We start from the raw sequence: 16,937 nt of genomic DNA, 5'->3' as shown, positions 1-16,937 counted from the left end.
TATTTATTTTTGTATTTTCTCCATTTTTTTATCATAGTTAGAAATATATTTTAAAAGCAACTAATCTTTTTGATTTAAAAAGCTTGCTATTTACTTTAAATTCTTCTGATCCATTGATTTCGTTTTTTCTTTTAATATAAATTAGTGTAAATTACTAATCCAATTTAACTGAATAAAATGTTTAAATTTAAATGATATTTTAAATAGTAAATAAAATTTGAATAAGAAGAATAAAAAAAGAAAAATAAATCAAATAAATAAATAAACAGTGTTGTAGTATTAAATTCGTATTTATATAAAAAAATATAAATCCAATGCAAAAAAATTGTTTTTACGAAAGATTAAGAGCCAAATTTGATAGATTAGCGCATTTTGCTAAAGCAGAACCTAAGCCCGATGCACAAATTGCACTAATTTAATTACGACTTTTTAAATATTAAAGAATATACATATAATTAATTAGTTAGTTAGAAAGAAAAAATATAAAATAATAAGAAATAAAAAACTTTTTAATCAAATCAAAAGTTTAAAATGTAAAAATGAATGATTCAAATTAAGAAATTAGAAAAGCACACACAAATTGAATAAAAAAGAAAAATAAATCAAATAAAAAGTAAATAAATAAATTAAATGATGAGTTTTATTGTTTTAAATTAATTTTTATATTAAAAAATTCAAATAAATAAACTCTTCTTACGAAAGATTAAGTGTTAAATTTGAGAGATTAGTGCACTGTGCTAAAGCAGAACCTAAGAATAATGTACCTTCATCACCAATTTTATTTTAACTTTTAAATATTGAAGAAAAATATATGAAATGAATTAGTTTGTAATCAAACAAAAAGATGAAAATAATTGATTAAAATTAAGAAATAAAAGTTAAAAAACACACAAGCAAAAGAAAAATAATTCAAATTAAAAGATATTTTTTATTTTATATTCATTTTTATCTTAAAAAATGTAGAAATCCAAAACAAATAAACTCTTCTTACTTGAGTGCAAGTGTTAAAGTTTAAAGATTAGTGCAATTTTTTAAAGCAGAACCTAAGCTTGATGCTCCAATTATGCCAACTTTATTGAAACTTTTTAAATATTGCAAAAAAATTGTTAGTTTGAAGGTAAAAATGAAGAAAAAATATAAAATCTTCAAAAATTAATTAAATGACTAATATTCAAAGCAAAAATTTAAAATGAAAAATAAAAGAGTTTTATTTTAAGAGAAAATAAAGAAGATAAGTAAAATAAAAAATAAAAATAAATCAAATGAAAATTAATAAATACTAAATTAAAATAGTTAGTTGTATTGTTTTAAAAAATATCAATCAAAATCCAAAACTAATAAACTATTTTTACAAGAGGTCGAGTGTTAAGCTTGAGAGATTAGTGCACATTGATATACAAGAACCTATACCTAATACACCTTCATCACCAATTTAAAAGAAGGGCTAAGCGGCTCGAGTGGGCGAGTCGGAGGGTCTTAGCAGTGATATCGGGGGTTCGAATCCTATACCGCCCCCTTTATTTCGAAAAATTCCATGTAAAAATGTGAATGTTACCAGCGGTCTCCTTGGTAGGAGGGAAGGGCCAAATCTGATAGGTGGTAAAGAGGAGGCCCCATTCTGAACAGAAGATCTGGAATACAAATGGGAAGCGAGCATAATGCGTAGTCAAATCATGGAAGATTAGTAGAAATGCCATTAGGGTGTAGGTGACCCTTCCCTTCTAATATATTACCCACAATTATATATAAATAAATTGGTATACGTATAATAATAATGTATAAGTAATTATATATAGGGCCCCTATCCCGAGTGCATGTAACCATGTGCGAGTATGTATGTATGTATGTATCACCAATTTAATTTTAACTTTTTAAATATTGAAGAAAATGAAAATAATTAACAAATTAGTTATATTGAATAAATGAAGAAAAATATTAAATAATAAGAAACATATTAATTAATAATCTAAGCAAAATTTTAAAATGGAAAAATAAATGAGTAAATTAAAGAAATAAAAAAAACACTCAAGCAAAGCTTAGAAATAAAAATAAATAAAATAAAAGCAAATAAATGAATAAATAAATTAAAATATTTTTCTTATTTAAAATTCATATTTTCTTGAAAAAATATTAAAATCTAAAACAAATAAACTATTTTTACTAGAGTTAAAGTGTCAAATTTTAGAGATTAGTGTTATTTGCTAAAGCAGTACCTAAGCCTAATGCACCTTCGTCACCAATTTTATTGTAACTTTTGAAATATTGAAGAAAATATATAAAAATTGAATAGTTACTTAGTTATCAGGAAAGAAAAAATGAAGAAAAATAAATATGAAATAATAAGAAATCTATTAATTTATAATTAAATCGAAAGTTTAAAAGCAAAAAATGAATTAATTAATTTATAAAGTAAAGAAAACATAGACACAAGTAGAATTAAAAAAGAAAAATAAATAAAATAAATAAATTAAAAGAGTTAGTTATATTGTTTTAAGCTCATTTTTATATTAATAAATATCAAAATTGAAATCAAATAAACAGTTTTTACGAAAGATTAAGTGCCAAATTTGAGAGATTAGTGCATTTTGCTATACCAGAACCTAAGCCTGAAACACCAATTGCACCAATTTAATTACAACTTTTTAAGCATTGAAGAAAATGCATATTATTAATTATAATAAAAAATGAATTAATTTATAATCAAAGCAAAAGTTTAAATAAAAAAAATAAATAATTTAAAGTGAAAAATAAAAAAATACACAAAGCAGAAAAAAAAAGAAAATTAAAATAAAATGAAAATAAATAAATAATTAAATAATTAAATTAAAACAGTTTTATTGTTTTTAACTCATATTTATGTTAAAAAATTTCAAAATCCCAAACGAATAAACTATTTTTACGACAGATTAAGTTCCAAATTTGAGAGATTAGTAAGTTTCTCTAAAGCAGAACCTAAGCCTAAAGCACCTTTGTCACCAATTTTATTTTAACTTTTAATTATTCAAAAAATAACATTTAATTAATTAGTTAGTTAGAAGGAAAAAATATGAAAAAATAAGAAATGAATAATGAAAAATAAAATCAAAAGTTGAAAATGAAAAAATGAATGAGTTAAATTTATAAATAAAAAAACACACAAGCAGAATAAAAAAGAAAAATAAATTAAATAAAAAGCTAATAAATACTAATTTGCAAAACAAATAAACTGTTTTTAAGAAAGATTAAGTGCCAAATTTGAGAGATTAGCGCACTTTGCTAAATCAAATCCTAAGCCTAAAACACCTTCATCACCAATTTAATTTTCACTTTTTAAAAATTGAAGAAAAAAAATATATAACTAATTAGTTAGTTAGTTGAAGGAAAAACTATGAAATGTTAAGAAATTAACTAACTAATAATCAAAGCAAAAGTTTAAAATGAAAAATTAAATGAGTAAAATTAAGAATCAAAGAAAAATAAATATACGCAATTAAGGTAAAAGAGAAAAATAAATCTAATAAAAAGATAATAAATAAATAAATAGATTAACAGATTTTTTACCAAAGATTAAGAGTTAAATTTGAGAGAATAATGCAGTTTGCTAAAGCAGAACCTAAGCCTATTGCACCTATTGGACCAATTTAATTGTTACTTTTTATATATAGAAGAAAATACATTTAATTAATGAGTTAGTTAAAAGTAAAAATGATGAAAATATATGAAATAAAAAGAAATGAATTAATTTAATAATCAAAGTAAAAGTTGTAAATAAATGAAAAAAGGAATGATTAATATTAAGAAATAAAAAAAAATAAGCAGAATAATAATAAAAATAAATCAAATAAATGTTATAAAAGTAAATAAATAGCTAAAAATAAAATTATAAATTTTAATTTAATCAATTAATTTAATAAAAAGAGTTTTATTGTTTTAAACTGATGCTTATACAAATATATATCAAAATCTAAACTTTATTACCCAAGGTCAAAAGTCAAATTAGAGAGATTAGTACACTTTCCTAATCCAGAACCTAAGCTTAAAACATCGTCATCCCCAATTTTATTCAGCCTTTTTAAATATTGAAGAAAAAAAATATAATTTGATAGTTAGTTAGGTACTTAGTTAGTTAAAAGGTAAATATTAAGAAAAAATGAAATATTAAGAAATTAATTAAAAATCAAAACAAAAATTGAAAATGAATAAATAAATAAGTTAAATTGAGAAAGAATAGAAAAAAATATGCAAAAAAGAAGCAGAATAATAAAAAATACTATCAATAAAAAGTTAATAAATAAATTAAAATAGTTTTATTTTTTTAAACTCATTTTTATATTAAAAACAATCAAAATCTAAAATAAAATAAACTGTTTTTACTAGAGTTCAAGTTTTAAATTTGAGAGATTAGTACAGTTTGCTAAAGCAGAACCTAAGTCTGATGCATTAAAATCACCAATTTCGTTTCTAATTTTTAAATATTGAAGAAAAAATATTTTATTAATTAATTAATTATTAGTAAAAAATGAATGAATTTTGATAAAGAGATGAATGAGAAAATACTTATTAGAAAAATAATTTTATAAATAATAAAAATTTAACAATAATAATAGCATTAATAAATTAAATATACTTTAGATCAATATCTAGAACAGAGTGGGATTAAAGAGCAGAGTTTATAAGCTTTTTTTATTCATAAAAATTAATTTAAATAAAATTAATCAAAAAAAAAAAAATTACATCTTTTAGATTATTATAATATGTTTTCTATTGTATCATCTATTTATTTATTTATTTATTTGTTTGTTTATTAATTTCTCTAAAATTTGAATAGCAATTTATTGAGTTTTAATTAATTAATTATAAATAAATTCAGTTCAAATTTACTTAGAGTTAACTTAGGTAAATAATTATTAGATAAATGAAATATTAATTTATAAATTTGCTTTTTTCTAAAAATATCACAAAAAGAGTGTATAAAATTCATTATTAAATCTTAATATTAACAGTTAATATTTTTAATGCAAAATAAAATAGGTGGGTAGGAAAGTTAAGTAAAATATTTTTTTTAAAGCAGATTTTTCAGTTTTATTTTATAAATATATTTTAAGGAAATATATATTTGAGAATAACTCTACCCACACTAATCAGAAAATTTTGGTTAACATGCCTAATTTCATAAAAAATAATAACAATTCGTTTATTTAGGAGATATTAAAGGAGTGTTTATTGTATTTATTTAATTTATTAAAAAATAATATATTCAGCATATTATTTTATTCTTACAATGTATCAAAAAATAAAAATTCAATTAATTATTAATTTAATTTTAATATCATATTTATTTGAGAATAACTCTACCCTCAATAATCAGAAAATTTAGGTTAACTTGCATAATTTCATAAAAAATAATTATAATTTGTTTATTTAAGAGATATTAAAGTAGTGTTTTATTGTATTTATTTAATTTATTAAAAAATTATATATTCACATATTATTTTATTCTTACAATGTATAAAAAAATAAAAATTCAATTAATTATAAATTAAATTTTATTATCATATTTATTTTCTCTTAAACTTTAATGAATTATTTTATAACTCAAAGTATTTTTAATATTTCACATCACAGTTCGTATTGCAGCTAAAACATTCTTTCAACTCCATTAAATTAAACTATATTGTTTTAACTTTGTATCATATTATATTAAGATAAAGCTGAATTAATATCATTATCTTAATTTTTATTAACCATATCGAAACCCTTTTCAAGGTTCCAGATTTTGCAAGTCTTATCACGAGAACCTGTCACTAGATATTTTCCATCTGTAGAAAATGCAAGTGAACTGATTATCCAAATATGAGCTTCAATATTTTTTATAAGCTAAAATCCATAATTTACACACCATATTTTACACGTTTTGTCATAAGAACCTGTTGCAAGGAAATTACTGTCTGGAGAAAATGCAACTGAGTTGATTTCAAATGTGTGTCCTTAGAGCGTTATTAAATGCTCAAATCCTTATCTCATATTCCAAATTTTGCAAGTTTTATCTTAAGAACCTGTGGCTAGAAATCTCCCATCTGCAGAAAATGCAACCGAATAAACAAAAGAAGTATGTCCTGAAATAGTGCTTACTAGTTAAAAGTAATTTTCTGCTGTGTATATTTTGCAAGTTTTATCATTTGAACCTGTAGCAAAGTACTTGCTGTCATCGGAGAAAACAACTGAGTTTATTTTTTCTGTATTTTCCTAAATTTTAGTAATGACCTCAAATCCTTTTTCTACATCCAAGATTTTACAAGCAAAATAAGAACCTAGGGCGAGATATTTCCCATTTAAAGAAAATGCCACTGCAGTAATATGATGAATTTCTGCATCAATTGTTTATAAAAGCTCAAATCTTTTATGTGCGTTCCAGATTTTGCAAGTAGAATCAGAAGAACCAGTTGCTAGATACTTGCCATCCGCAGAAAAAGCAACTGAATTAATTGCTTTTGAATGGCCTTAGATTGTAGTTAAAAAATCAAATCCTTTATCAACTCTCCAAATTTTGCATGTATTGTTATCTAAACAGGCTGCGAGATATTTACAGTCTTAAGAGAATGTAACTTAATTAACAAAAATTGATTGTTCTTCAATTGAATTATTGAGATGGTATAATTTTTCTATGCACCAAATTTTGCAAGTTTTATCTGAAGAACCTGTAGCGAGGTACTTGGAATTTGGAGAAAAAGAAGCTGAATTAACCTCTAAAACATGTCCTTCAATTGATTTTATCATTTAGAATTCATTTTGGGTATTCCAAATTTTACAAGTTTTATCTTCAGAGCAAGTAGCTAAATATTTTCCATCTGCTGAAAAGGAAACTGAATTAATTTTTGAAGTGTGTCCTTGAATAGTTTTTAGGATCTAGCAATTGTTTAATAAATTCCAGATTTTGCAAGTTTTATCTTCGGAAGCTGTTGCTAAATATTTTCCATCTACAGAGAATGTAACAGAAGTAATTGGTTGTGAATGTCCTTGAATATTATTAATGAAGCAAAATCCATATAGAGAATTCCAAATTTTGCAAGTATTATCAGATGAAACTGTTGCTAGTAACTAGCCATCTCCAGAAAAAGCAACTGATTTAATTTCTTAAGAATGTCCTTAAATAATATTAAACAGCTAAAATCCTTTCTCTACGCTCCAAATTTTGCAACTTTTATCACTTGAACCTGTAACAAAATATTTCCCATCAGGAGAAAAAGTTACAGAATTTATTGATGAAAAATGATCTTAAATTGTATTAATAAGTTGAAACCCTCTTTCGATATTCCAGATTTTGCAAGTATTATCTTAAGAACCAGTAGCAAGATACTTACTGTCAGCAGAGAATGCAACTGAATTTATTTAATTCTTATGTCCTTGTAAAATGTTTAAGAGATAAAATTTCTTTTTTTCCACACTCCAGATTCTGCAAGTATTATCGCCTGAACCTGTTGCTAAGTACTTGCCATCTGGAGAAAAAGCAACTGAGTTAATAGTTTATGCATGTCCTTAAATAGTGTTTATAAACTCAAATCCTTATAAAATATTAAAGATTTTACAAGTTTAATCGTGTGAGCTAGTTGCAAGATATTTTCCATCATCAGAAAAAGCAACCGATAATATTGTTTAATGATGTCCTTGAATTGTGTTTATGAGTTGAAGTCCTTTTTCAGCATCCCAGATTTTGCAAGTTTTATCTTTTGAACCTGTTGCGATGTACTTTCCATCAGAAGAAAAAGCAACTGAAAAAATAAAATCTGAATGTCCTTGAATAGTATTAACGAGTTAAAATCCTTATTGAACATTCCAGATATATAAAAAATTATCTTTTAAACCTGCAGTTGCAAGATATTTGCCATCTGGAGAAAAGGCAGATATGTTTAAATCAATTTTACAGTTTTGTATTGTCTTTATGAATTAGAGATTTTATAAACTGTAAATGTGAATTTAATTATTGAGATAAGTGAAAATCAGATCATTTAATGACAAAGATTATTCAGATTATATTTTATTTTGATCTAATAAAATAAATCCATTTTAAATATCTCCATAAAATACTTATTTATTCTCTAAGGTAACAATATATTTTAATTCATTGATTGATGAGTTTGCTATATCATATGAGAATGTGTAAGAGTTAGTTCTCTCAAAAGTTTGAGCATCTACCTCAAACAAAGACTTTCTCCCTCTTAAAACGAATATATTTTTATTTATGACAAAATGAATAGCTCTCAAGGGAACTGTCGTGATCTGAATTGATTTCAATATTTTACAAGAATTATTTTCAGTAATTTCAAATTAATTAATAAATCCTGTTCTTGTTATAGAAATAAGAGTTTTATTGTAAAATATTACTTTGTTAAATTAATAAATGTCTTTTGTGTCAAATAAATTCTCGAAATCACCGAAAAGAGCGTTATTTGTGTTTGAAGTTTCACAATTTTCTAAATTTTATTTGTTAATGAAAGCGTTATCTAAATTACAATCTTAAAATTTGATGAGTTTTTTAGAAGGCAAATAAGCTTGTGAGAATGAGTTTTTGTAGAAAGTTAAATTGACAAACAAGAACTTAGAAATAAACAAAGCTGACAATAAATTAGACGCTCCAATGTCTATCTAGCTCTTTTCTGTGTGTTTTTAAATTGTAGATTTTTTTAAGAATTATATGTATCTATTCGTTTATGATAAATCTTATTAAGCATATGTGTACTTAAAAGATAATGAATCTAAATTAAGTTTAATTAATTTATAAAGATTCAAAAGAATTTATTGATCAGATGTATTTGATTAGCAATTCATTATAACTTTTTTGTTAATTTAAAATTGCTTCAGTTATTGAATATCTAATTTAAAGATTTCTTCTTTGTGTAAATCAAAATCGTATTTCATAGCTCTAGCAGCAAAATATTCATAGAGCGATTTAAACCTGAACTCAAATTCTTGTTCATTTTCAAAAAATTTTATTTAAGTTGGATTTTCATTTTTTAAATTGTTTTTGTTTTCTCTTTGATTAAAATAATTTATTTTCACCACTCTTGGATCGTTAAAATTGTTAAATAAATTGTTTATTTCTTCTGTTTTTAGTTAATATTTTTAGAGGAATTCTAAAATTTATTCTTTTGGCTAAAATTTTATTTGAATTTTTGCTATTGAAAGATAATTTGGTTTTTAACCTTTCTAAAGAAATATTTGCATTGCAATAGATTAAAAATATTCAAAGAAGCAAGTTTAAATTTTTTCAATGATTTCATGTTTTTAGTTCTCATTCAAATTTAAATGTTTTTGCTATTAAATGAATATTTTAGATTTTTTATTGAAAATTTGTTAAAAGAATAATTCAAATAATTCTATTTAATCTGAAACTTCTTAGAAAGCAAAATAAACAGCTTCATCGTTAAGATTGATATCTTTAGTCATTCTTGTTAAATAGTATAAATTAATTGGAGTTCTAATTAATTCAATTAATTATTCGAATCTGTTTATTAATTATTTGATCTGATTATGTTATTGCTTTTCTGAAGATTTTTATTTTTCAAACTTTTGTAAATATTCAAAAATGTCTGAATCTGTGAATTTCTCAAGCTTGACAATAGTAAAAGAATCACTCTAGCCTTAGTTTCCATATTAATTATAGTATTTAAAGTAATTTTAAGCATCAGTAACAGCAATCTTTTCTAATCTAGAAGTGACAATTACTAATGTATTAACCCATTCATTAAGTTTTAATTTTTGGTAGACCTGAAAATATTCACCATCGTATTCATCAAACCCATCAAGCATGATTAATTTATTTTTTTCAGATTTCTTTAAAATTTCTATAAAATTTTTGTCTAAGTTTTCAGATTCAAGATAATCTTCAATAGATGGTTTTTATCTATCCAATTATTTACACTTAATTATAATTGGTATGAAATCAGATTTATTATTCTTTGTATAACAAGATTTACGATGAAGTAATTCAACTTAAAGTTTTTTTAAAAGCGTTGACTTTCCACATCCGCTTTCTGCTAAAATTGATAAAATTTTACATTAGACATTATTAACATTTCTTCTCTCTTATTGTTGATATTCTTATTAATCATTTTATTAAAATATCTAAAGATTTTAATTAAAATTTTTATCATCAAATTGATTCTGCAACTGCTTAGTTTCATCTGAAGAAATCACAAAGTTAGGGACGAGAAATTGATTGATAATTTAATTTAATGCATCTTTTTCATCAGTGTTAATTTTAAAACCTTCTTAATAAGTTATCTATTAATCAACATACAAATTGTTTACTTCTATCAATAACTCATCTTTATAATTCAAATAAAGATCTTGTTGAATTTCTTTTAATCTTTATACCCAAGCAATCACAGAATATTTTGTTAAATGAATTTCCAATTCTCTATCATTATTAATTTCATATGCAAACTGATTGTATTATTACTTATGGTCTAGCAGTTAATAAATTTATTATTTAGAGTAATTTATTTCAGCTATTATTTTGCTTTTTTCTAATTATTTGTTAATAAAATCAGCCATAATTAAATTCTCTTCAGAGACAATTTTTACTGCTTTTTATTTTTCTTAGAAGTAATTTGAGACAATCGTTATCATGACTGATGTAAACTGTTTTTCAGTTCTATTTGATAGTTTTAATATTTGAGCAAAACTCATAAGCAATTCAGATCTTATGAATCTAAATTAATTATACTATGCTATCAGATTAGCAATACTTCTACGTTTTTCAACAGTATAAATTTCTTCAATTTAAACGAAACTTTCTTATTTCATAATTAAGTCTGTCTTATTTTCTTTTTCTAACCTCTACAAAAGCTCTTTAAAGCCATCCTTCTTTTTCTATTTAGACAACAAATAGTTCAATTACATATAGAAAAATATTATACTTTCATTATCTGTAATATTTATTATCTCTTCCAATAAGAAAATAATTTCTTCAATTCCATCATTTTCTAAAAATTGATCTCCTATAACATCGACTTTCTTCAAAAATAAACCATATATTTTTTATGCAATATTATTCTCTTTAATATCTTAAATAGTATTTATTGTTCCTCCCTAAGTACGATTTTAAGAAATAATTGATTTAATTTCGTTAAAACAATTCTTCATTTCAATTAACTCAGTTTCTGATACATTTTTAGTAGCTCCTTTTATGCTAACAAATCCAGCTCCATATTTAGCAACTTAAGCGATTTTTTAAACTAAATATAATGAGTCACTACCTAAATTGACTTCATCCAATTTTAATCTTTAAGAATTTAACTAAATCAATATATCGCAATATTGATAAATGCTCAAACATGGAAATCTTTCTTTGTTCTCATCACAATACAATCTGAGACTTTATAACTTTTTATTTAATTTGATAATTTGTTTTTCAGTAGCACTTTACTTTTTACTAAATATGATTACTAATAAATAGTTTATCAACAAATTAATCACATCAATCACTTTATCTCTAATCTCTTAAGTGCCTATGTAATCATTTAACGGATAAAGTATTTTCTTAATAATAAACTTTACTTCATTTTCTATTTCATTTTCATTTAATTTTTTTGAAGTAAAATATTCCTCATAAGACATATTAAACCTTTCTAATTCATTTAATTAAGGTTTTTCGTGTTTTTCTTTAACAATCTCAGTTTAATCTTACAATTTATTATAAATTTAAGGTATATTTTATTGCAATTCTTATTATTGTTTAACATAAACTTATTTTGATGAATAAGCATTCTCTTTACTTCCACAAATTCCTCCTCCTAAAATTTTATTTTTTTAACTTTAGAATATTGATTAATTTTTTGTATTCATTGTATTAATTATTTTAGATAATTTTAATGAAGCTTTTTCATCTAATTAAATTTATTTCATACAAATTATATGCTCATTAGCATTCGTTTATTCATTATATTAAAAGGAAATGTTCTTTGAAAATATAGAATCTTCTGCTTTATTGCAATTTTTTTGAAGTAGTTAATTTTTGTTCTAATTAATTTAAGATTTGCTTGTTTTGTTTAATTAATCAGATTAATTATGAATACAATTTTTATAGTGGGCAATATCTTATTAATTTATGAGCTAAACACCGATTTAGTTTAACTTTTTTTTATCTATTAAGATTTAATTTTTTACTTCAAAGGTTTTTTCCTTTCCGAAATATTTCTGATCAAGTAACAAAGATTTGTTTTCAGTTTTGGGTTTGAATTTAAGTGAATGATATTATTTGCAAGTGAAATTAATTAATTTATCATTAAATTGTTTGTTTTTGTTTTTATAAATTAAATTCAAAAGATTTCTTCTTTGAACTTAAGATACGCTTATGTTTGTAATTTAGTTTCTAAAATTAATTAAAAGATTAAAGCAGAAATTAGAGTTTAATTTTTTATCATAAAGTTAGCTTTCTTAATCTAACTTCGCCTTATCGCATAAGCTCAATTCACTTTAGCTCATTTTTTAAGGCACTTTAGGCTATAAAGAAGCAGCAATGCTTTAATATTTATTGTACTGGCCTATATATTTTTTATTATTAACTGAAATATTACTTATTAAATTCAACAAACTCGAACAATCTTATTCTTCTTTAAAAACTTTATCATGATGCTAAATTTGAGTAATCGCTTATAAATTATCCAGTTAATTTACATTTTAACAGCTCATCTCTTAAAGCTTATTTGTTTCTGCATCAGTTAAACTTAAGTAGGTTGAGTTACTCTGTGATTAGCTAATGGTATTTATTTTCTAGTTATTGTTTGAAAAGTGTTTAACCCTTTCAAATGTAATGTTTTGACTTAATGATATTACTTACTTATTATCATTTTTCTAAAATAAGCCAAAAAAACTTTAATTCATTGGTTTTTAAAAATGTTTTTCTGTTTGAGGGTGTCAACTAAGCAGATATTTTATAACTTTCTCTAAAAGGTTTATTCAATAAACTGAAGATTTGAAATTCTTCGATTATAAATTGATAATTCAGTTTTAATAATTATTATTATTGTAAGTTTCTTGATTCTACTTTTTAATTAGTGATTTTTACATTATAATCATTAAATTCTTCATTCGAATTATTGTATTTTGATTATTTAAGCTTGTAATTCTTTTGTCATTCGATTTTTTCTGATTTTCTTAATGGTCAAAATTTTATACAAATTTATCTTTCTAATTGCATCATTTATTCAATTTCAATAATAATATCGCTCTTCTTAGATATTTAAATGAGGAAATTGATATTTCAAATTTACATCTTTTTTAATTCAGCTATCATTTTTTATTACTTTCGCAAGGATCGAAATTCACAAATCTTAAGAAGAACAGATGAGTTTAAAATAATATTACTTTACTATATATAACTTTTTTATTATTTTTTAAAATACAAATACTTCCTAAATTCGCATGAATAGTGTCACATAATCTTCCTTAAAATTTCTTTTAAAATGGAATTCTTTAAGTTGAATAATTTGATAATACAAATATTAAATTTCAACATTAATCATTAATAATTCTTTTGCATCTTTATTATTTTTAAAAATACAAATACTTCCTAAATTCGCATGTATAATGTCACATAATCTTACTAAACATTTCTAACAAAATCGAATTCTTTAAGTTTAATACTTTGATAATACAAATATTAAATTTCAACAGCAAACATTAATAATTCTTTTTCTTCTTTATTATTTTTAAAAGCATTTAAGAAATTTAAGCACTTTTAATTAAAATTGAATTTGCAAAATATCATCTTCATTTGATATTCTTCCTTTTACTATCCACATTTTTATTCATAGATATATTTAAAGCTTTGTTATAAAAATACTAACTATTATCAAAAGCTATACTACGACTCTTGCTATAAATTTTTTTTTTAATATAGGCATATAATAGAGAGGATAGACATATTGTAAATTTAGTAAATAAAATATCTTAGTTATGCCATTAAAAATTTTAATATAAAAACATATTTTAAATTCCTACCTTTAATTTTATGAAATTAGATTTTTATCTCAGTCTAACTCCATTTATGAAACTAAATCTAAGTAAATATATAATTAAATTCTATCAGTCTCTTAACTTATCCTTGTTGATTAGATTAAATAATCATAAATAATATTTTAAATCTAGCTATTTTTCTTGCTTAAAATTCTTAATCTAATATAAGAAAAAACTTTTGTATTAATTTTTATATTTTTCTGAAAAAAACTACTTATATTTTTAGCAATTTAACTTAGCTAAGATATTATCTTATATCATAAAGCAAATATTTTTGTTACTGCTTAATTGGGTTTAATAACTCCTTTATATTAATTTTATGAAATGTAAAGAGCTCGAATTTGAAATATCAAAAATATCTTCATAGTTCAAGCAATTATCACATTTTGTTTGAAAAGCCTGATTTGAAATTTATTTTGAGACATTTTAAAGAAAAATAAATAGGAAATAATTTTACAAATAAAAAGGAAATTTCAGCATTAATTCTCAGAAATTTATTCTTAAACATATCAAAGCTGAAACCTTAAATAGGAAATAATTAATTTTACAAATAAAAAGAAAATTTAAGTATTAATTCTAAAACTAATTAAGACATTTTATGTTTTTTTAATAAAAGTCATATAATTTCTTCATAGTAAATTTTATGGATTTGTACTTTCATTGTTTCAAAAATAAAAAAAATATTTTTACAATTAGTTTAAGTGATTTACAAAAAAAATAATTTTATAAAAAACCCAAGAAAAATCAATTTTATAAAATTAAATATGACAGATCTGAAATTTCATGAATATAGCACTTCTTGGATTAAAATTCTTGTAGTAATACTGTAATACCTCAATCATCGGTCTCATTTTCTTGACAGTGACGGCTGACGAGAAATTAATTTTTTGAATATAATTAATTAAGATTTAGAAGAAAAAAAATTCATTATTAATATAAAAATTATTTTAAATATCACAAATTATGATATCATACTTTGTGATATTTCAAATGCTATAACAGCTATATTTGATGTTTAGGTGTTATTTTTTCAATAAAATTTTTTAATAAGTCTTAATATAGTCATTTATGATATGCCATATTTTTCAGATAATTCTATTCATTTTAATTCACTTTTATCATTTGTTAACTATTATAATAATTCTTTATTATTTAAAAAACACAATAAAATAAAAATTGGGTAATTTTTAATCCAAAATCAATAATAATTTATTTTGTTATCTTATATTAATCAATTTTAAATGAAAGAATTTGAAGAATAAGATTATAATTAACACTTAGATGATAATTATTCTGAAATTAATCATGATAATTAATATTATATCAACCACGCATTTTATAGTCATCAATGTAAAGATTAGATAAAATTAAATATTATTATAAAATAAATTTTGTAATAGTTTTCTGGAAATAAAAGTTATTAAATTAAATTGTGAGAGAGAAGTAATTATAACCCATAAATAATTAAATTGCCTTAAATATATAAAGTAATATTAACTATTATTTGGCATATTTAAAGTGATGTTTTAAGAGACTTATAATAATATTTCTAATAAATTATATCTATTAATCACATCAACTCATATTTTTATAATTAAATATTTTCAGATGTTCAGATTAGGATTTAAACAAAATTATTAGGGTATCAATCAAACTATAAGTAATAATCATGATCTAATTAATCAACACATTTATAAAAAATAAAATTATAAAATATATATTTTTATGAAACATATATGTAGAGTTTAAATTTTTAATAAATAAATTATTAAAGCTCAGGTTTGTTATATTTAACTTTTCGCTGAATGTCAATAGATATATATCTATTTTATTAGTTTAAATAAATCAATTTTTTATGAATTTAACTAATTATATTTTACCTTAGCTTATAATTATTTTTTTAGTGAATTCTCCAATTAAATTTTCGCATTATAATCATCTAATCTTTAAAATTAAAAGTTATAATTTCAACAAATAAAGTTTTAAATCAATCAAAAATTAATTTTTAAATAAAGAAATAATTATTTAATAGCTTTAAGATTATAACAAAGAATTTTTAATAATTATAAAAAGGATAATTATTCTTTAAGCGAACAGAATGTCATTCACAATTTTTGCATATAAAAGTAATCATTTTTAGAGTGAGCACACAGGGTGTGTATTTCATGAAAAATATATAAAAATTTTATTTTTTCATTGAAATAAAAATTTTAAGGCTTTTTGGAAGAAAATTTTGGCTTGGGCCGGTATACCCAGATTCATATTTTTAATATGGAGGAGAAAGAATGGTAAAAAACTATGGTTTTCGTTAGTATTTTAGTTGTGCTGTGATGAATAAGTAAAGAAATTCGTTATATTTTATTTGATTAATAAGTAAATCAATAATAAGGCAAGTTAGTAAATGAAAAGCTGGCTTAATTAGCTAATAACTAAGTCAAAAGCTTAAAATAACCAATTATTAGTTTATCAATCAATGAATAAATTAAATTTTTACGTTAAGTAAAGCTTCAAAGTTGTGATATTTTTGCACTAGGCTATTCCTGTGCCTAAATCTTTTGCACCCTCTGCACCAATATTATTACCACTTGAAATATAAATAAGGAATTAAATAAATATGGAGGAGAAATAATGGTAAAAAACTATTGTTTTCGTTAGTATTTTAGTTATGCTGTGATGAATAAGTAAAGAAATTCGTTATATTTTATTTGATTAATAAGTAAATCAATAAGAAGGCAAGTTAGTAAATGAAAAGCTGGCTTAATTAGCTAATAACTAAGTCAAAAGCTTAAAATAACCAATTATTAGTTTATCAATCAATGAATAAATTAAATTTTTACTCTAAGTAAAGCATCAAAGTTGTGATATTTTTGCACTAGGCTATTCCTGTGCCTAAATCTTTTGCACCCTCTGCACCAATATTATTTTATCTTGAAATATAA

At 22.2% G+C, this 16,937-nt stretch overlaps 4 protein-coding genes across 4 annotated transcripts in view; all 4 read right to left on the bottom strand. All coding sequences in view use genetic code 6, as the record gives it.

Annotated features, from left to right (window-relative positions):
* Positions 1 to 31: 31 nt before the first annotated feature.
* On the bottom strand, positions 32 to 1,657 carry TTHERM_01154660 (hypothetical protein; the record flags this gene model as incomplete). Its single annotated transcript, XM_001011773.3, has 5 exons — positions 32 to 128; positions 336 to 425; positions 698 to 787; positions 992 to 1,081; positions 1,353 to 1,657. The coding sequence occupies 5 exons, from the start codon at positions 1,655 to 1,657 to the stop codon at positions 32 to 34; spliced, it is 672 nt and encodes a 223-aa protein (XP_001011773.2).
* A 14-nt stretch (positions 1,658 to 1,671) lies between these two features.
* Positions 1,672 to 4,589, bottom strand: TTHERM_001154643 (transmembrane protein, putative; the record flags this gene model as incomplete). Its single annotated transcript, XM_012796477.1, has 8 exons — positions 1,672 to 1,867; positions 2,162 to 2,251; positions 2,549 to 2,638; positions 2,901 to 2,990; positions 3,186 to 3,305; positions 3,541 to 3,630; positions 3,958 to 4,047; positions 4,354 to 4,589. The coding sequence occupies 8 exons, from the start codon at positions 4,587 to 4,589 to the stop codon at positions 1,672 to 1,674; spliced, it is 1,002 nt and encodes a 333-aa protein (XP_012651931.1).
* Positions 4,590 to 5,598: 1,009 nt separating this feature from the next.
* TTHERM_01154640 (WD domain, G-beta repeat protein) lies at positions 5,599 to 12,864 on the bottom strand (the record flags this gene model as incomplete). The annotated part of the gene is made up of 1 exon (XM_001011771.1): positions 5,599 to 12,864. One exon carries the CDS (start codon positions 12,862 to 12,864, stop codon positions 5,599 to 5,601), a length of 7,266 nt encoding a protein of 2,421 aa, XP_001011771.1.
* A 3,943-nt stretch (positions 12,865 to 16,807) lies between these two features.
* The window catches only part of TTHERM_01153640 (kinase domain protein), a gene marked incomplete at both ends in the record, with an annotated part of 8,103 nt that continues 7,973 nt past the window's right edge, over positions 16,808 to 16,937 (bottom strand). The window contains one exon of the mRNA XM_001011770.3: positions 16,808 to 16,925. Coding sequence (XP_001011770.3) covers positions 16,808 to 16,925 — 118 coding nt within the window. The remainder of the gene's footprint in view (positions 16,926 to 16,937) is intronic.

This window comes from Tetrahymena thermophila, assembly GCF_000189635.1.
Source record: "Tetrahymena thermophila SB210 genomic scaffold scf_8254722, whole genome shotgun sequence".
NCBI classification, from domain to species: Eukaryota; Ciliophora; class Oligohymenophorea; order Hymenostomatida; family Tetrahymenidae; genus Tetrahymena; species Tetrahymena thermophila.
Note: the sequence above shows the minus strand (reverse complement) of the source record. Positions and strands in the feature narration are given on the sequence as shown.